At 39.7% G+C, this 20,932-nt stretch overlaps 2 protein-coding genes across 2 annotated transcripts in view; both read right to left on the bottom strand.

Moving 5' to 3' along the window:
- dzank1 (double zinc ribbon and ankyrin repeat domains 1) overlaps positions 1 to 4,561 on the bottom strand; it is a 45,123-nt gene extending 40,562 nt beyond the window's left edge. Inside the window, exons 1-3 of the mRNA XM_028821009.2 lie at positions 4,156 to 4,561; positions 2,957 to 3,039; positions 1,896 to 2,013 (exon numbers count right to left, since the gene is read on the bottom strand). Of these exons, the coding sequence (XP_028676842.2) occupies positions 1,896 to 2,013; positions 2,957 to 3,039; positions 4,156 to 4,272 (318 nt within the window). The 5' untranslated portion in view covers positions 4,273 to 4,561. The remainder of the gene's footprint in view (positions 1 to 1,895; positions 2,014 to 2,956; positions 3,040 to 4,155) is intronic.
- A 2,235-nt stretch (positions 4,562 to 6,796) lies between these two features.
- LOC127525924 (uncharacterized) lies at positions 6,797 to 20,869 on the bottom strand. The gene is made up of 5 exons (XM_051919245.1): positions 20,235 to 20,869; positions 16,351 to 16,488; positions 12,326 to 12,479; positions 9,195 to 9,315; positions 6,797 to 6,898 (listed from the first exon to the last, which is right to left on the bottom strand). The coding sequence occupies exons 1-5, from the start codon at positions 20,686 to 20,688 to the stop codon at positions 6,797 to 6,799; spliced, it is 969 nt and encodes a 322-aa protein (XP_051775205.1). The 5' UTR covers positions 20,689 to 20,869.
- Positions 20,870 to 20,932: the final 63 nt, after the last annotated feature.

Below are 20,932 nucleotides of genomic sequence, written 5' to 3' on the forward strand. Positions count from 1 at the left end.
AGACAATCTGGACAACATAATAAGAACATGAGGACGGCCTTGAATTAGATTAAGCAGTTCTGAGACTCCTGAGTTAAGGCCAAGCATGATGCCACCACCACCAAGCTTCACCACAGGGATTGTACTGGTAGATGGTAAGTGGTTTCTTGGTCTTCACCTGACAGTGTTTGGAGGTCTGCTCGAAGAGTTACATTTTTGTTTCATCAGACTAATGAATCTTCCTCATCCTCTCAGAGACTTTTAAATACCATATGTCACACACCAAGTGGGAGGAAGTTAGTCACTCTACCATAAATGCTTTATTGATGGACTGCTGCTGAAAAGCTCATCCTTCTGACAGGTTCTCACATCTCAGCAGAGGACTTTTGAAGCTCTGTTAAAGTGCCTGTTGAGTTCTTCGTCACCTCCCTGATCAAGTCCATTCTTGCCTGGTTATGCAGCTTGACCAGACGGTCACCTCTAGAAAGAGTCAACTGTTCTCCTTCGAACCCTCAAAGCACTAGAAATGGTTTTACACCTCTTGCCTTGGTCTATGCCTCACTACAATTTGATCGCTGAAGTCTACAGAGAGTTCCTTGAACTTCATGACTTGTTTTTGGTCCTGACATGCAGTGTAAATTGTTGGTCCAAATACAGTATACACAGGTGTGTGCCTTTCTAAATGATTTCCAATCAGTCCAGTTCACCAAATGTGGTCTCCAATCAAGTTCTTGACGCCTCTCATGAAGAATTAACACAGACAGGATGAATCTGAGTACTACTGTATATGGAGTGCCACAGTAAAAGGGGCTGAATATTCAGCTAAATGAGAAATTTCAGTTTTTGATTTTTAACAAATTTGCAAGTCTTTCTGAAAACTTGTTTTCACTTTGTCATTATGAATTATTGAGTGTAGATGGATGGGAAAAATGCCAAATGTACCCATTTAAAAATTAAATCGACAACACAACAACATGTGCTGACAATGACAGGATTTGGATGTTCATGAATCCAGTGCATGTCTTTCCATTCTAACACTAAAAGGAAACATACAACTTATGTAAATCAGAAACATGAATAGCAAATTTATCATCAATTATAAACCAAAGGACTGACAGATAAACACCATTAAAAGGTTTAAGTATAGAAGAGGCAGAATGTCTGTAGTGTACATCACCATATTTGAGCCATCATCATCATCTTCTTTCAACAAAACATAAGACAACAAACAAATTGCCTAGTATTGCCATCAGTTTGAGTTTCAAAGAATAAATTAATACAGAAGTTGCAAGATATTTAACTTTAAAGCCATATCATTTATATACAGTAAACAGGAAGTAAAACAGGACCTAACACAGACCATTTGGGATACCTTTGGTAAATTTTTAGAAGTTTAATGATACATTACCTACTTTATTCTGCCATGCTTAATCCAATTGACCATTGTGGTGGGTGGGAGAGTGTGTGTGTGGGAGGGGGAACTGGGCGGGTGGAAAACACCTATCAAGGCAGCACTGGGTGCAAGGCAGGAAGCAATCCTGGATGAGGTGCCAGTCCAGCTCCTGGCCCACTCATACCTGCAGCTGATGTATAGGAGCCTTTTCGTGGTCTTTGAAATCTTTACTTTTTTTTAATCAGTTCATCAGTAAAGATTTTCCCTTTTTTGCTTTTCTGAGCTGACCCGCGGTCTTTGTGTATATGGCATTACACTGAATAAGATGAGTTTGGTTCTTCAATTGTAACAAACATTCATTCACTAAACATACAGTGTCCTGCATGGGGTAGTGTGGTGAGTCAGAAGTGGGATTTTTGAATGTCTTTTCAATGTGGTTTGAAACCCAACATGGCTGTCCAAGTAAACAGCAAGGAAAGACCCCTCCTACTTTAAGTAAAATTCACTTAATACTAAGGACAACCTGGGCTCCTTCAGGAGGTGGCAGTCTCTGCCCTGGAACAGGTGGCATCGGCGAACCACATTCTTGGCAGAAACGAGCAAAGGGATCTGTGGGACGAGGAGCCAGGCAATGTGCACACCTGAAAAAACAAATAAACAGGTTGATACTAAAATACAGAACAGCCAGGTAATACGGCATTGGGTCACAAAGCATTACAATTTTTTACTTCTGTCCATTTATCTATTTTCTGAAGCTGCTTAATCCAAAATCAGATACGTCGAGTTGTTTTTTACCCTGGCAGTGACCAACCATCCACTGGGCATTACACTGCAACATCTAAAACGTGTCCAAGGATAATTATGAGAAATTAAAAGTTAACCAGGTGATTGCTAATGGATGTAGTCAGTCAAGGCCTGACTTTAAAGGTGTCTTTAAACATGGCACTGTAATAGGATGCCACCTGTGTCACAAGTCAGTACATGAAATTTCTGCCCTGCTATGTCTGCCTCGGTCAGCTGTTAAGTGTTATCATTGAGAAGTGGTAAAAAAAAAATTAATGACCCCCTATGTAGGTGTATTGTGGAAGTGACAAACACAGCTTGCTGTGCTCTAGCAGTGGGCTGATTTCTTATCTGAAGGACCAATGATAAATGTCAATACTGTGAACAAATATGAGACTTGAACTGATAGGAAATTAGGCTTTCTTATTTTACACAAACACTTTAGTAGAATGGTAACCTGATGAGGTTCTTGGCACATTTCTTTGCCAGTTTTGACTAACTTTTTAAGACATACACAAACTATTACTTCTCCAAAATAACCATGACATTAAAACAGTTTGGAATTATCAACACAAGCCCATGCCAGTGTTCTAATAAACAACAAATGACCCTGGCCTTTAACCTTGTGTTTTTGATATTAACAGAAGTGAAATATGTGCGCTGGTATGCAGTTTTGATTCTGCTTCACACTTATTTTTTTTTTGTTTTGCATAGATAGTTTTGTTTTTTACATAAAATAGCATTAAACAAAGGAGCCTGACTTCAGTGTCCTACAGACTAATGACTGACTCCTTGCCTCACCTGAGGAAATCGGTTTCTCTCTGGATTCTCAGAATCTGCGTGCTTGTTAACAGTTTCTGAGCAGCATCTCCAGAAGCTGCAGTCTGAAAAATAAAGGAAAAATTTAGCCTGCTGCCTAGACACTCATGCAGAGGTAACATCAGCTATAGGAGCACAGCCAGCTCTTTTTTGTTTTTTGATTTTTGTATGAGTGACCATTTTCTTTGCTTTGCTGTTTAATAGGGCTCCAAAGACATTATTATAACATTCCAAGTGACCTTGAAAGAATGAGTAACAATCAGACAATACAAGTATCTGAGCTACAGGCACTCATTTATGTTGAAACGGTAAAACAGACTAGCCGTGCAGGTTTTTCCATAATGGTGTCTTGGCAATGGGTCAAACAGATGACAGTTTAAAGGTCCTAGTCCCTAGGTCAATCAACATTACTGTGTTCAGTGAGATGTGATCATTAGTGTGTTTTTCACAATCCCAAATTAGTCAAACCATCCATCCATCCATTTTCCAACACGCTGAATCCAAACAGGGTCACGGGGGTCTGCTGGAGCCAATCCCAGCCAACACAGGGCACAAGGCAGGGAACCAATCCCGGGCAGGGTGCCAACCCACCGCAGGACACACACAAACACACCCACACACCAAGCACACACTAGGGCCAATTTAGAATCGCCAATCCACCTAACCTGCATGTCTTTGGACTGTGGGAGGAAACCGGAGCGCCCGGAGGAAACCCACGCAGACACGGGGAGAACATGCAAACTCCACGCAGGGAGGACCCGGGAATCGAACCCAGGTCCCCAGGTCTCCCAACTGCGAGGCAGCAGCGCTACCCACTGCGCCACCGTGCCGCCCTTAGTCAAACCTGTTTGAGTAATTTTACATATGTGTTTGTTGTGAGTTCCACACACACCCACCTATATGCTGATCCATGATGGATTTTCTGTGGCACAGCTTGCTGAACGTTCCAGGCTATGAAATCAAATGCCTATACATCTGACCGCCTAACACACATCTGATTTTTTTTTTCTGAAAAACTTCAGACATCAATTCTCATTCAAGTTATGGACGAATAATACATTAAAAAGTGAAATTTAAGACAAAGCACTACAAAAGCAAAGGGGTCAAACATCTTTAATGCTTATCACCCTAAAGATCAGAAGGTTCACATGAATGCACACAAATGACATGGATAAACTGACCTGTGACCTCTGTGTGTGAAGGACTGACATTACGTCTTGGCTTTGAGAAGGTGTACCAAGCCGACTGTTAAGGAAACGGGGGCCCTTGGGGGTCTTGGGGGTGCTGCTTGCAGTCATCTTCAAAGCTGTGAAGACATAAAAAAAGGACTAAGACAGAAGCTAAACAAGCACACTGACCTACAAAAGCATCTTAACATTTTCCTTCTGTCATTTGCAAGAATATGGATGTCTTAACTTCACTAAGCATTCCATGAGGAGTAACAGAATAAAAATGCTTTACTAAAGGCATTCATGCGCTTGTCAGTTTAAATTAAATCTTTTCATGTAATATGGCCTTGTGGCTAAAGATTCATTTACTGTAAACCACATGGTTGCGAGGGTTCAGTCCCCATCACTGATTCAGTGTCAGACTGTCCCAGACACAAGTGCCATTCACCACCTAATTATCTCTCACTGAAAATGATGTAAGAGAATAAGGCCACTTATAAAGGTGAGATGTTAAGGACATAGAGCAACTGACAGCAAAGTCGGAGTATTTCTTGATGATTTTCACAGTCGCTTTAGGTGGATCCAATGGTTAGAGATAGAGCAAGCCAAATCAGTGGACACAAACAATTTTAGCAGAACATCAAATAGCTGTTTAGTCAGGAAAGCCACATTTGAACTAAGACGTCCAAACCACAAACCAAAAAAGAAGAGCCAAAGGTGATGAGCAAGACACCAAGCACTGCATGAGGTTCAGTTTGCCTCACACAACGGTCCTGTCATCACAATTACCAGGTGACTGAAATGAGAATAAACGTAATTAATGCAAGAAAGGTGTGAGACGCATAAAAGAAATCGGTAAGATATATGATACACAATATGTGACCCCAAAGATGTCATCTAACCTGCCAGTGCTCCAAATAAAAATAATATTACTACACACTTACTATTAGAGAGAACCATGACCTCAGACTTGAAGGTGCTGATCTTCATCCTGGCAGCTACACACTCAGCAGAAAATAGCTTGAGTGTGTGGCAAAAGTCACAGTCAGAGCAGCACAAAGGACAATGTCATCTGCCTAAAGTGACAACGCTAACCCAAGCCACCCCTCAACTGGACACCCTCTATTTGTAGGTAATGTTGTCCTCATCTGACTATGACCTTAGGCACACACTTGAGTGATTCACTGACAAGTGTGAAGCAACTGAGATTTGGATCAGCACCTCCAAGTCTGAGGTCATGGTTCTGTCTCTTACAAGAGGGTATTGCTCTCTAAAGGTGAGGGTTAACAGCTGCCTTAAGTGGAGGAGTTCAAGTTTCTCTGTATCTTGTTCATGAGTGATGGAAAATGGGAACATGAGATTGAGAAGTAGATTGAAGTGGCAGTAACTGTTTTGCGGGTGTTCTACCAATCTGTGGTGGTGAAGAGGGACCTAAATCCAAGAGCAAAGCTCTCGAGTTACCAGTCAATCTACATTCTTGTCTTCGCCTATGGTCATGCGCTGTGGGTAATGATGAAAAGGATTAGACTGTGAGCACAAGCAGCAGAAATTAGGTTTCTTCACAAGGTGGCTTGGCTGACACTCAGTGATAGGGTGAGAAGCTCAACAATTTGAGAGAGTCTCAGAGTAGAGTCTCTGCTCCTCTGGATGTAGAAGAACCAGTTGACATGGTTTGGGCTTGTCACAAGGACATATCCCCCAGGTGGCTCCCCTAGAGCTGCTCCAGCCATGTCTCACTGGGTGGAGACCCTACGGCAGACCCAGGACATGCTGGAGGGATCACATCTCTTGGCTGGCTGAAGAATGCCAGGGAATTCCCCAGGAAGAGCTGAAATCCTTAGCTGGGAACAGAGAAGTCTGGGCTAACCTGTTTGGCCAGCTTCCACTGCAACCCAAACTAAAAAAAGCAGATAGGAAGATGAGACGATGAGATAAGAGACTTACTAATAGTGGGTCACTTTGGTAATTATTGTATACAACATGATATTTTCACACCTAATTAGACCCAATTCAGGAATGCTGTAGCCTACCAATGTAACATCAAGCACAATGCAGAAACCAACCATGGACAGAGTGCTAGTCCATCACAGGGCCCACTCACACAAAGGGGGTCAGTTTAGATATACATTGCCTGAGAACACCAGTAGCTGTACAAATGTTTTCCAAGTATGGTGAATTCTTCCACAATCTTGGTCTGGTTTTTTTTTCATCTATTTTGTCCTGGCATAACAAACACAAGACATTGAATTGTCAAGCATGTCCTTGTACAACGACATGCACTTCTGCCGGAGTATGCAATTTTTTTTTTTGTACACACAAGAGCCTGTCCCTATGTCTAGCCACAAAATCACAAGGAAAGCTGTACGGGACTATGACTGAGTCACTGGGGATGTAAAACTCTATGACTGGCGGACAAGGGCATGCGCCATGAAGTCCACAACCTGCTGAGATTATGTAAATGAAGGCTACAACTGAAAACTGCTGGAAACTTTGTGTAGCGTGACACCAGTCTTCAAAGAAATGCCTAGTGGAGAACAGGGTCAGAAATTACCCCTAGGTTTGTAAGTAGCAGCACTAATCCTTATGCCAGCCATCATTACTTGATTGACAGACAGACAGACAAAGTTCCCATGTTGAGTCTTACAAATGGAAGTCACGTGCCTTGATATTTCCGCGTTGTCTCATTCCAAGCCATTTCTATTCCCCTGTTCATCTTTCTCTGCCGTCCACTGGCATCAAGATTTTCTTGGCAGTCCTGCACAAGCAAACAAACACAAATTTTAAAGTGAACACCTTCCTAAAGACATAGCAAAAAATTCAAGTATCAAAAAGGCGGGCAGATAATTTGAAACAATTCCCCAGAACCATGTCCAGGAACAGGAAAACTTCTAGAAGGTGCAGTGCGTTTCTGCCAAGGCTCCCAATGGCAGGTCCTGATCTTATTGTGTCCCTAAGCTCCAGTGAAAATTTAAAGAAACAGACACCCTTTGTATTCCTGGCCTTTCCATGAACCTTATGCTTCTAAAATCATCACTTTCAAGAATTTAATATTTCAAGGACAAAGCCTACTCTAATGGAGGCCCAGCAATGTAAGTTTGTCTGTGGATTTCCCCTTTGGAGTAATATCTCTTTGACAGCTGTGGAGCCATCTTGCCCAGGCCATGGACTCCCATTTAAACAGTCATATGATAAAGTTTGGGAACCCCCCTCATCCTGCATAATAATTTACTTTCAACAAAAAAAAGATAACAGTGGTATGTGTTTCATTTCCTAGGAACATCTGAGTACTGGGGTATTTTCCGAACAAACATTTTTAGTGAAGCAGTATTTAGTTGTATGAAATCAAATCAAATGTGAAAAACTGGCTGTGCAAAAATTTGGGTCCCCTTGTAATTTTGCTGATTTGAATGCATGTAACTGCTCAATATTGATTACTTGAAACCCCAAATTGATTGGATTAGCTCATTAAGCCTTGAACTTCATAGACAGATGTGTCCAATCATGAGATATAAAAGGTATTTAAGGTGGTCAGTTGCAAGTTGTGCTTCCCTTTGACTCTCCTCTGAAGAGTGACAGCATGGGATCCTCAAAGCAGCCCTCAAAATATCTGAAAACAAAGATTGTTCAGTATCATGGATTAGGAGAAGGCTACAAAAAGCTATCTCAGAGGTTTAAAAACTGTCAGTTTCAACTGTAAGGAATGTAATCAAGAAATGGAAGGTCACAGGCACAGTTGCTGTTAAACCCAGCATGTCTAGCAGGCCAAGAACAATACAAGAGCGGCATATGCACAGGATTGTGAGAATGGTTACAGACAACCCACAGATCACCTCCAAAGACCTGCAAGAACATCTTGCTGTAGATGGTGTATCTGTACATTGTTCTACAATTCAGCACAATTTGTACAAAGAACATCTGTATGGCAGGGTGATGAGAAAGAAGCCCTTTCTGCACTCACGCCACAAACAGTCGCTTGTTGTATACAAATACTCATTTAGACAAGCCAGATTCATTTTGGAACAAAGTGCTTTGGACTGATGAGACAAAAATTGAGTTATTTGGTCATAACAAAAAGTGCTTTGCATGGCGGAAGAAGAACACCGAATTCCAAGAAAAACACCTGCTACCTACTGTCAAATTTGGTGGAGGTTCCATCATGCTGTGGGGCTGTGTGGCTAGTTCAGGGACTGGGTCCCTTATTAAAGTCGAGGGTCAGATGAATTCAACCCAATATCAACAAATTCTTCAGGATAATGTTCAAGCATCAGTCACAAAGTTGAAGTTACGCAGGGGTTGGATATTCCAACAAGACAATGACCCAAAACACAGTTCGAAATCTACAAAGGCATTCATGCAGAGGGAGAAGTACAATGTTCTGGAATGGCCGTCACAGTCCCTTGACTTGAATATCATCGAAAATATATGGGAGGATTTGAAGCAGGCTGTCCATGCTCGGCAGCCATCAAATTTAACTGAACTAGGGAGATTTTGTATGGAAGAATGGTCAAAAATACCTCCATCCAGAATCCAGACACTCAAAGGCTATAGGAGGCGACTAGAGGTTGTTATATTTGCAAAAGGAGGCTCAACTAAGTATTGATGTAATATCTCTGTTGGGGTGCCCAAATTTATGCACCTGTCTAATTTTGTTATGATGCATATTGCATATTTTCTGTTAATCCAATAAAGTTAATGTCACTGCTGAAATACTACTGTTTCCATAAGGCATGTCATATATTAAAAGGAAGTTGCTACTTTGAAAGCTCAGCCAATGATAAACAAAAATCCAAAGGATTAAGAGGGGTTCCCAAACTTTTTCATATGACTGTATACAGATTATACCAAATTCATGCATTATAATTTACTCATCTTCTGTTTCTTTTGCACCTGGTACTGGCTTTCCTGACCACCGGCCTGTCACTACATGTATATCTGCTATGGGTATATCTATCTGCTTATTAGCATAGAAATACTGAAATGGCGATCAAAACAAACCCTATGATAGATATGTGTGACTGTTTCACAATTCATACTAGAACTGCTTTACTTGCCTGAATCTGTTTTGCATAATCCTTGAGGAAGTTTTCTTCATCATCTTCAAGAGAAAGGGGTTCAGGTTTCACATACACCACAAGAAAGCACTTGGTGACAACTGCACTTTCCCTGCCGTCACTGAAACCACATAAGACTTAACATCATAAGAATGAAGGAGAAAGAAAATGCCAACTGTAGACCTGCTATAAGTTGGAAAAGCTTGTTAGAAATACAGGACGACATTGTTAGCTGGCAGTTCCAGCACCACGATTACCTGGAAGACTCTCCTGGCAAAATTCAGGTAATAAGGCAAAATTTAACATGGAATGAGTCTCCGGCTACATCCCCACTTCGACATCTTTGTTTATTAAATGCAGATACTAGTCTCTGCTTTTACCTTTAGTCTGCACTACTGTGGTGTTTTTAACTCCCAAAATTAAGACTTCAGAGCTGCATACTTCTGAAAACACAGCTTCAGCATTGCAGTATGGATGAGTAAACACCATAAAATGTTCAAAATGCAGAATTTAATTGTGGTCTTATTTGCCTGTGCTTCTTAAGTGGCCCTTTTCTGAGTAGATTTTGCTCATTACAATATCTCCTTCTTTGATTGGTTTTCTTCCATGAAGAGTGACCATAGTCCAACATAGCAGACACAGAGGAATTGCTTTCAATGGTGCTTGTTATGTTGCTTACCTGTATGCAAATAAATTGCATTTTGTACAGTTTAAATGCTGAATATGTTGAACAGGCAAATAATTTATCTGTTTAGTGATGAATCCTGTGGTCAGTGGCATTACCAACACTTCAAGGATTTTTCCACCAATACATACATCCTCAGAGTAGGCGAACATCTACATCAGTATGCGTTTTTGGTTGATTTAGTGCTGTAAAAATGCTAATAGGGACAGAGATTGTTCCGGTTTAAAAATGCCATTTTTAATAGTGTAAATGTAACCTCAGTGCATCACAGGGCACACTCTCTCACACACACCGGGCTCGATTAGAGTTGCCAGTCCAGTCAATGGCAGATCTTCAAGATGCAGGGGGGAAACTAAATTAACACCAGGAGATAGTGGCCTTAAAGGGGAATTAAAAAGAGGAACAGATCATGTGTAGGGGGCAGCACCACCTAATGCCCCACCACACCCCCTTTAGTCCAACCACTTAATTTAACCTTGATGAAAACTATTCATTTAAATAGTTGTCTTTTTGCTATTCTTGATATTTACACTCAAGCGTTGAAGGCTGACTTTTCAGGCATTTTTACTGAAAACATATTAAATAACATCCATCCATTTTCCAACCCGCTATATCCTAACACAGGGTCACAGGGGTCTGCTGGAGCCAATCCCAGCCAACACAGGGTGAAAGGCAGGAACAAATCCCGGGCAGGGCGTCAGCCCACCTTAGGGCACAGACACACACACACACACCCACACCAAGCACACACTAGGGACAATTTAGGATTGCCAGTGCACCTAACCTGCATGTCTTTGGACTGTGGGAGGAAACTGGAGCATTGAGACCTTTTTTTTTTTACCAATATACTGTTAACAACAACAATATTTATTCATATAGCACATTTTCATACAAACGATGTAGCTCAAAGTGAAAAAAGAGAAAACAGAAAAAAGACAAATATAAAAATAAAATTAGGCAATACTAATTAACATAGAGTAAAAGTAATGTCCGATGGCCAGGGAGGACAGGAAAAAAAAACAAACTCCAGACGACTGGAGTAAAAAACAAAATCTGCAGGGGTTCGAGGCCACAAGACCGCCCAGCTCCCTCTAGGCATTCTACCTAACATAAATGATCTCAATCAGTCCTCATGGTATTCAAGGGTTCTCATGGAAGAACTTGACGATGATGGTCATGTGGACCTCTGGACCTTAAAGTGATTTAAAAATATAGCCATGATGTTAGTATTGTTGCTAAAGGCTATTACTGCTTGAAATGACCGAGTTTTAATTTATTATTCACATATGCATTGCAAAACCTCAATTTCAGAAGCCGTTCCTTCAATGTCCTAATGATCGGCTCCCTTAGCATTTAAAGTGAAAAATTAACAATAAGCTAAGTGGTTTTTAGAGGAACCTCTGAAATTGCATTTGCACCACTGAAACCTGTTATTCTGTTCACTTGGGTTTAAAAGCACTGGAATTTCCTACAGTTCAGTCCTGGGTTCAAAAATGGCCAAAATGAAAAAAGTTTCTCAAGAAACATGTCAGTCATTTTCACAGAATGGGAGTTGTTCCATGTGACAGATTTCCAAGAAACAAAGATTTCATACAAAAGTGCCCATTACTATCTTGAGAGAAGAGGGAAAACTGGATCTAACCAGTATAGAAAAAGAGGGGAATACCCAGAAGGACAACTGCATAAGAGAACAAGAACATCAGAGTCTGTAGTTTGAGACACAAACACCTTATAAGGTCCTTAGTTGGCTTCTTCCTTACATACACGCCAATTACCAGTGTCATCTGCAACAGAGAAAAGACAGCTCTGGAATGCTAGCTGTAAAGCCAAAAGAAGCCACATCTGAAACTGAAGAATAAAATGAAATGCATACATGGGCCAAAGAACACAAACATTGGATGGAAGTTGACTGAAAAAGGAGGATTATGGTTAGTATCCTAAAGTCGTCTTTTCACTGTTACAGGTGACACTGGTATTTGGTGTATGATGAGTTATCAAGTGTAGATTGAGGGGTAAAAATGGCAAATGTATCCATTTAAAATTAAATCTACAACGCAATAAAGTGTGCAGAAAGTGAAGGAGTCTGAATAATTTCTGAATCTTTTCTATACATTAGAAGATACAGAAGAAAAATAAAAAGATACTGAAGTTATGGCAGAAGCAAACACATCTTTAAAAAATTCTTGACAGTTCAACTAAGCATGTCTGATAGCTCGAAACTATACTGACTGCAAACAGACCACCATAAGGTGACAAATTTGGCTAGACAGAAGCCAGCTACAAACAAAGGGGCTTCCACCAGGACTAACTAACATTCTCAATACCTGAAAAGTATTATATAAAAAATATGTTTCTTTCCTCATACAAGAAAATATTTTTTGGAACTCTTGTTCGTGAGAGGCAAATAGCAAGTTACAAAATGGCAAGAAGTGAAGAAGTCAGATACCTGGTGACAGCCATGGCCTTAACTATTACTTTTCCATCGGGCAGTGTAATTGGGTTCTGGTATTTCACAGTGCTATTTTCTCCATATCCTGGTCTCTTTGCTGCCTCGGGTTTAGTGCCATCCAAAGTGTAGTAGATATTGACATCTGGCGTATCTGTGAGACAGAGACAAAACTTCAGTGTTATCTAGAATAGAGGCTGCATGAACGGCTACTTTAGAGTAAATGATGGGCCTCTTTAGGTTTGAAACATGTCATAATTGTACAGAGAGTTTAAAAGAAGTACAACATTCATTACTAAAACTATGTCTTCAATAAGAGGAAACGACACTGTACAGCAATAGACTAATCAGGTGTCCTCTGGTAGGGGGAGAGTGCCTCATGGAGATGATGTAGTAGATTTATTTAAGGTACAGTACATAACCATTGTTAAAGGCAGAAAAAACAAACTTCATTTTATACAGAGGATTTTCATAGTGGGTGGTGCAGTGGGTAGCGCTGCTGCCTCGCAGTTAGGAGACCCGGGTTCGCTTCCCGGGTGCTCCCTGCATGGAGTTTGCATGTTCTCCCCGTGTCTGCATGGGTTTCCTCTGGGTACTCTGGTTTCCTCCCACAGTCCAAAGACATTCAGGTTAGGTGAATTGGTGATCCTAAATTGTCCCCAATGTGTGCTTGGTGTGTGGGTGTGTGCGTCTGTGCCCTGCAGTGGGCTGGTGCCCTGCCCGGGATTTGTTCCTGCCTTGCGCCCTGATTTGGCTGGGATTGGCTCCAGCAGACCCCCCGTGACCCTGTAGTTAGGATATAGCAGGTTGGATAATGGATGGATGGATTTTCATAGTAAATGTTATTTAAAGATGCTTTAAAAGGTACATTGCTTTTGTTTCCATATTCCCATAATGAGAAAGTCATCATAAAACATGATAGTAGAGTCAGTGGTGGAAAAATCTGTAGCAAGCCTCCCCCCTCATTCATTTTTCACGAGTCGTGTCTAGTATCTCCTCCATGCTCTTGAGACTGTGATGGGAAACACAGCAGCACATATGGATGTGCAATTCTGGAGGAGCTGGACTACCTGTTCACAATGAAATGGCTGCAGTTACTGCCTCATGCTACAAGTAGTGACAAGGACACTAGCAAAATGCAAAACTAGAGGAGAAAGGATATGGAGAGTGCAACTGTCTGTGGCCACCACCTGCAATCCATTCCCTTTTTTGGGGGTGTCTTGCTTGCTGTTGCCTCTCCAGTGCACCACCTGTTGTCGCTTTAATTTTCAACAAAGCAGGTGAAGTTGATTCACAATCGCTTGTGCTTCCTAACTGGACAGATTGATATCCCAGAAGCTTAACTGACTTGGTGTTAGACTGTGAGGATTAAGTGTTCCCTTAATTTTTGAGCAGTGTATATTAGCCAAAAAATACATGAATTTTGCACATTTTGAGCATACGACTGAACACAAGAAATGGGAGATATATTTTTCTTTTTCCCCCATTTACGTTTTTTACGTCATTTGCTGCTGTGCAGAACAGGTTGTCATTGAGTTCCATTATGTCAAACTTTTTTTCTCTCGTTCTGCATGAAAACATTAGATTAAAATTTTTTGTTGGCCATCACTACAAATTACATGGGGTAATTACATATAAAAAGTGTCATTTTCCGGGGGAATGTTCCTTTAAAACAAACATTCATTCTCCGACACTGTCCTGTCTTGAGGCAGTATGGACAAGCTTCAGACAAATACACTAGGGGTTCTTAATCTGGGGACCCAAATAAGAAAATCCGTTAACATACTGAGACCCAAGAGGAGGATTAGCATAATGACAGCAGAGCCATGCATAGGTGAATAACAATGGCCATATACTAAAAAACAGTAAATGTTTTTGTTCTCATTCAACCTTATTTCTCACAGGAATATTACTAATATAAAACACAGAAAACAAACATATTGTCAATAAAACTATAATTATCATTCAAAATGGGAAATAGAATCCTGAGGAATATCACTGCCAGAGTAAATGATTAATGTAAAGCTTAGTAAACCTGAGAAAAATACATTTTTCTTTATAACAGGTCTGGTGCAAGGAGATGATGATTTTTGAAAGAATTTTAAAAATGGCCACTTATCTTACTGACTTGTTATATATGGTGCCAGAAAAGGAATAAAACAGTCATCACATAATTAATCAATGCAACCTTGTCTTAAATAACCATTTAAGAACTCCGACAACTATGTCGGATGAAGACCAGGCACTGCTCCTCACCGGCCTAATACCATTTATATGAGTGCGAGCATCATGCCATGGCACTGATTTTCATTGGTAGATTGGTCAGAATTAAGGGAAGGATGAATACAGCGAAATATTGAGAGGTCCTTGAAGAAAACTTTCTACAGAGCGAATGCAACCTCAGACTGTGCAAAATGTTCACCTTTTATAACGACAATGACACAAAATATCCAGCCAAGACAATGGTGGAATGGCTTTGGGACAAGTCTCTGACTGTCCTTGAGTGTCACCACCACAGTCTAGACTTTAACCCCATCAAACAACTAAGGAGAGACCAAAAGACCAATCCAATTGAAAAGCTTTTGAGAGGATCTGCCAGGGAGAATGGCGTAAACTGGCCAAATACAGGTGTGCAAAGTTTGTGGAGACCTATACAAGAATATTCAAAAGGTGTAATTGCTGCCAAATGGGTTTCTACACAGTACTACATTTAAGAGACTGAAAACGTATATAATTGAGATTTTCTGGTTTTTAAAAAATTTGCAAACCTTTCTGAAAACATGTTTTATTGTTCATTTTTCATTGGGTAAAATTGGCAAATTTATAAATAAAAAATTGAAGTGCAGAAAGTAAAAGGGTCTGAATACTTTTTGAATCCCTTGTATATCAGAAACTTTATTATTTTTGTTCTGTATAAAAACATGACATTAAATTTTTTTCTTCTGTACCCCTAAAAACTACATGAGGTAAGCAGCATATAAAAAGAACATCATTTTTGCTTGGTGTATTCTTTCAAAGCAGGGGGGAGCAATGTCAGTCCTATAGGGCCACAGAGGCTGCAGGTTTTTACTTCATGAGAAAAGTCATTTTTTTGCTGTTGAAACACTTATCACTCAAGCAATATTTTTTTCTGCTTCATTTTAGTTGTCTCACTTGTTAAGATATCCCACCCTTAACTGCTTATTTTAGTCTTAAATAGCTGTTTTCCTTATTTTTGATTACCATGTTCTAGCAATAAGAAGCAGATTACAAAGGAACCAACAGTTCTCCATCTAACTAGTTTACATTTCCACCTGTGTGTATTCTTTAAGAACTCTGATTTAATGAAATATTTACAAGGAAACCGAAGAGAAAAAAGTGACTAATTGAGAATTACTCATCTGCTTTAGGCTTCAGTTCATTTGTATGGTTAAATTAGAAAGGAGAAAAATCTACAATTTAAGAATGACCGGACATTGCATAGTTAAAACATTAACAAGCCATTAAATTACATAAGATCTGTTATTCACAAGAACTGGTTGGTAAGTAATCAACTGGGTTGGAACAAAAACCTGCAGCTACTGTGGCCCTCCAGGACCGACATTGTCTACCCCTGATTTAAAGGTAAACAATTAGAAAAATGTTTGTTGAGGTATAAATGTTGTTTATTAATTTTTAAACTGATCACGCAAGCAATCTTACCATATTATCATATATATATACTTTGTCCATCCATTTTCTGAATCCCGTTCTTTCAAAACAGTAACCAGAGCCCACTGCAGGCATACATACATTCTGTATTTAGTCAATTCATAGTGTCCAATTAACCCAGAATCACATCTGTCTAAGCTAAGAAAGGCCAGAGCCCTTTGAGGAAACTCGGAAGAATATGGGAAGAATGCACAAACTTCACACAGACTGTATTACAGCCGGGAACAGAATCCAAGTCCAGGTGCTATGACGCAGCAGCCCTACCAGATGCGTCCCAAACCTATCCCACGCCAACCCCCAGTGATTCATTTTGGAGTAGGTCTTATATCTCCTACCTGATTTTATTTCAATTGGTGTATTGCTGTCAATCTGACTTTTTGCCATCCCAGGGATGGGGACTCTTAAAGGGATGATTTGTGGTGCCACAATTGAACCTGCAGTCATCTTTATGTTGGCAGGATACAACAAAAGATCTGAAGTGTAAAGAAGAAAAATAAATTAGAAATAAAAATCCAAAACTTTAACAAATTTCCCACAACTTACTATAACTTGACGGGTAAAAATGAATATCTACATACACACCCAGAAATTAGATAGATTAGATTGCCACCCTAACCTGGAGCAAAAAACATCAAAAATCAAAAAACTGTCAAAAGTATAAATGTACTTATATACAAGACACAAAGAAGGGATGATTAAAGGTTCATAGTTTTATTGGGTCGTTACTGTTACATGTACAGAGAATAATGAACTCTTACTTGCATGTGGTAATTAACAGCCAACAAACATGTAGGCACTCTCCAGCAACATGACTAGTCAGTATTATTAGATTATTTTGAAATTTCCTTGCTATAACAAATAAATTAACATGCATCTGCTGACTTGGCTCAATTTCACAGATTTTTGCACCCTTGCTTTGAGGTGGTCAACTCAAATATTCAATAACTAAAATAAAACTATTAAAATATCACATTGCACTTTTGTTTTTTGATGCACACAGCAATTTTGTGAATCAGTCATCAACATGCTAGTCCATGTTACTGGGGATGTGTTTTTCCACAACACAATGAAGGATGTCATTAGCGCGACTCGTATTTCGTAATCTTTTTCAACACGTCATTCAGCTTTTTTCAGATTTTCTGCTTTCAATTTTCTTGAGTGTCCTTTTCATCTACCAGTTTGCTTAATGATTTTTGGCTTTGTTATTTTCAATCTCAACCCTTCCTGCAACGACTTTCGCTTTGATTTTTGACTTGTTTTCATTTCATGCTTTTTTGTCTTGTGCTTGGCTCTACCTTAACATTTCCAAAATATGTCCTTCACTTCCCAAACTTTGGCCACGATACCTGCAGAGCAAAACTTTGCCCCAGCACACTCACTTCCCAACTCCAGGCTCAGTAGGTCATTAGCAGGGAACAGCGTCCAACCCTGAGGCTGACTTCCCTTAGGTATCGGTTAAATTGCTTTCATGCCTTGGAAGTCCTGGATCCATACTTCTAAATCGGCTCCACTGGCCTCAGATACCTCAGTATTCCAGAACATCACATCACTGTTAAAGGGTTAGATTTTGCAAGTGATTCTTTAACTTCCTGCCCTCCATAATATGCAGCAGGTCCACTATCTGTTCAAATGTAAACACGCTGCTGTCAATCAGTGGTTTGCGAAATTTCGCATGGCCACCTGTCTTGTTCTTTAGAGTAACAATTACAGTACTTTTGAATAAATAAGGCCTCTCAACATTTGGAGGCCATCCATCCACACTGGCATTTGAAGGGGTTTGGCAGTTACTAGTGTGGGCTACACTTTTGCCGTGTATGTCAGAATTTAATATAGAAGTGTAGCATTCTGTCTTTATTGTTATGTCTGTTTATTTATATTGCATGGAATAGATAGCTGATGATGTCACAAGCATCACTATTTTGTTGAATAGCTGCATTAAGCCTTATGACATTACCGTAGCCACAGTATTTAAAATCAAGCTGTATCTCTAACAACTTTCAATATTTGCTGCAAATAAAGGAAAGGCTCAGACAAGGAAATGTAGTTTTACTAAATATTATAAGGTTTTATCGCTTTACTTGTTAATTTGAACTGCCCTGTTTGTTCTTTTGCTGATCTCCTACCTTTAGTGATTTGATCCTTGATTCTGTCTGACTTAACCTTAAAAAAATTTAACAAAGAATAATGCTGGTGAGGTCAATCACAAAACACATTTAAGGCTGACTCCTTCCATTTTACTAACCCAAAACATTTTTTACAATTCAGAAACATACAAAGTATAGCTTAATAGTGTTTAAAAAGTACAGAATGATGAAAAACAGACAACTTCTAAAGAGAGAAATGTATTTCTCATTACATAAACAGTATTGTGTTTTGAATGCGCACTGAATTACCGTTAAACATGACCGGGGTATATCAGTTATTTGAAATAAAGAATATGGGATTCAGTGACTTCTTAAATGTCAATTAAATAAATTATACAAATTACAAATGTGTTATATGGTGGATCTAATTCACGGTTACAATTCTGTCATAACTTATGGAATTCTTGCAAGTACAGTATAACTGATTTTTCTCTTCATCCATCCATCAATATTAAAACAGTTATAGTTATGTATTAAGTAACAAATAGGCCTAACTAAAGGCTTTCTAGTTGGAGCTTTGGGAGTTCGGTATCCTGCAGTCTATGTGACAGTTTAAGCAGACTCCTCTCCAGTTACCTTCCAAGCATGTCGGGTGTGACTTGATCTGCCCCAGTAGCGTGGCACAACGGCACTTTACTACAGGGTGAACGACTGTTAAAATGTTTCGTCCACACCAAACAACCTGAACAGATCATTTTTATTTTAGACAACATTCTCTCATCCATTAAGTTAAACAGATATGCTTTTTTTCCAGTACTGGATTGTTGAAAGCAAGAACTGTTACCATAAGCAAGTAACCAACCAACTCTGGTCGGGAAACCAGTGAAGGGCATGTCCCAATATATTTTTCCCCAACTTCATCTATTGAGCAATCAAATACTTATTCAAATAATTTCCAAAACCACCCAAAACTCATATGTATTCTGTATTCTGTGTATATCAAAGTTTATTTAATAATATGATATCAAAGTTTAATTCAATATTTGACGTCTTATATTTAAGTTTGAAGTCTTTTAATCATACTATATTCGTAATTGTATAGTGCACTGGGATCTTAAGTACATGTACGACAGTAGGAATAAATAACAAGAAGACCAACTGAACAGACAGCATCAATTACCGGATTCGACAAGAGCCTCTGTGTTAATAACAGTAAGTAGAAGTAATAAGTTTGGTTAGTTACACACCTCTTCTGCAAACGCTACTATAATCCATGTGGCGAAGTCGCCTAAATGCTAGGAGGCCATTGTAAAAATGGTAAAAAAATGTTTTCATTTTGTTTCTGCCTATGCCTCAACGCCTGTATCGATTATATTCACAACCCGTTAGTCGCATCATCACGCCGACTTTAACGAAAACAGCAGCCTCCTTAAATTTTCCTCTTGTATCTTTTTTCTTCATTTTACCTTCTCTCTCTGTAAAATGATCCTTTCGTCCCCCGATGGATGGATGCCTCGTCAAAGCAACCGGAAAACAACCTCCGTAACTAATGACGCTTCTTCAGAGCAACACAAATTTACAACCATATGTCGAAAGTCCCGCCTCTACCGATAGCCTAACCAATAAGAAGGCGAAACTCCGGTCGCCTTGGCGATGAGGGCGCATTTCTTACTGATTGACAGCAATACAAAAAAAAAAAAAAAAAGAATCAAGTACGGCACTTTGTTATTTTAGAGGACTTACTTTGCATCGGAAGGAATTGACCGTAAAATTGCCTTTAAACAAAACTCACAATTATTCATATAAAACTCAATGTTTCTGTTTTATTGTTGCATAAAATATAGGTTCAATTCAATAAGGACGAGCACAAAAGGGCGAGCTTCAAAATGTCGACCTCAATTGGGCGCAGCGAATAAAGGCAAACGCAACAAAATTATTACAGAAAAATTATTAGATAAAGGCAATGATTTAACGTATAAAAAGGCAAAAGCAAGAATATTAAAACATCCAATTAATTAATGCATGAACATCTAACGAACTATTTCTAAAGCTCTCTATATTTCGTTGTTTTCTGCTCTTACTCATTGTTGTGTTACACTTGAAGCTGTAGATTATGTGCAATGCCAATTGCTCACCTCCAGTAGTCGTAGAATATTCAACAGGTGTAGTCAAGTCGTCCAGACTAGTTGGATTTGACATTGGTGCCTCGTTGACACGCCGAACGCGACGGACAGTTTGTTTAAGGTGACGAAAAACTGGAAGTTGTCTAACGACCGCTGATGACAGACCTTGGGTTGCTGTAGCCACGAGTTCCTGCGGTCCGTCAGTAGAAGAAGTTGCTCGTTGTTTGATGTCCATTATTGCTTTCCTTGTTTCGATCTTCGCCACATCTGGAACATGGTTGTGCGTAGATGGTCTCTTGACGAGTAAGCCATTTTTGGTATGACAGCGAGACGAACATTTTCCAGTCCTATATTCAGTGCATTTCCAGATGTGTTTCCCGTTGATAGTTTTCTCCTTTCTGAATGTGTTGCCTTCGAATACAAGTAGATCTGCACCTTTGTTGCTCTTCACATATTCCAGAGCCATTTGAACTAAATTATCTACGAACGCCTTTGTTCACCGCGCTGAATTGTGGTCGCCCTTTTGAAGCTCGCCTTTATTTACGCGGGCCTTTATTCGCCACGCCCAATTGAGGTCGCCCTTTTGATGCTCGCCTTTTTGTGTGCGCCCTTATTGAATAGAGCCGAGGCGGTGTAATAAAAAAAACTGCCCTTTTGCAGCAGCGTCGAAAACACTCTTAAGGCCTTTGCAATTTTATATATTTTTTATA

The sequence above is a fragment of the Erpetoichthys calabaricus genome, chromosome 15 (assembly GCF_900747795.2).
Source record: "Erpetoichthys calabaricus chromosome 15, fErpCal1.3, whole genome shotgun sequence".
Taxonomy (NCBI): domain Eukaryota; kingdom Metazoa; phylum Chordata; class Cladistia; order Polypteriformes; family Polypteridae; genus Erpetoichthys; species Erpetoichthys calabaricus.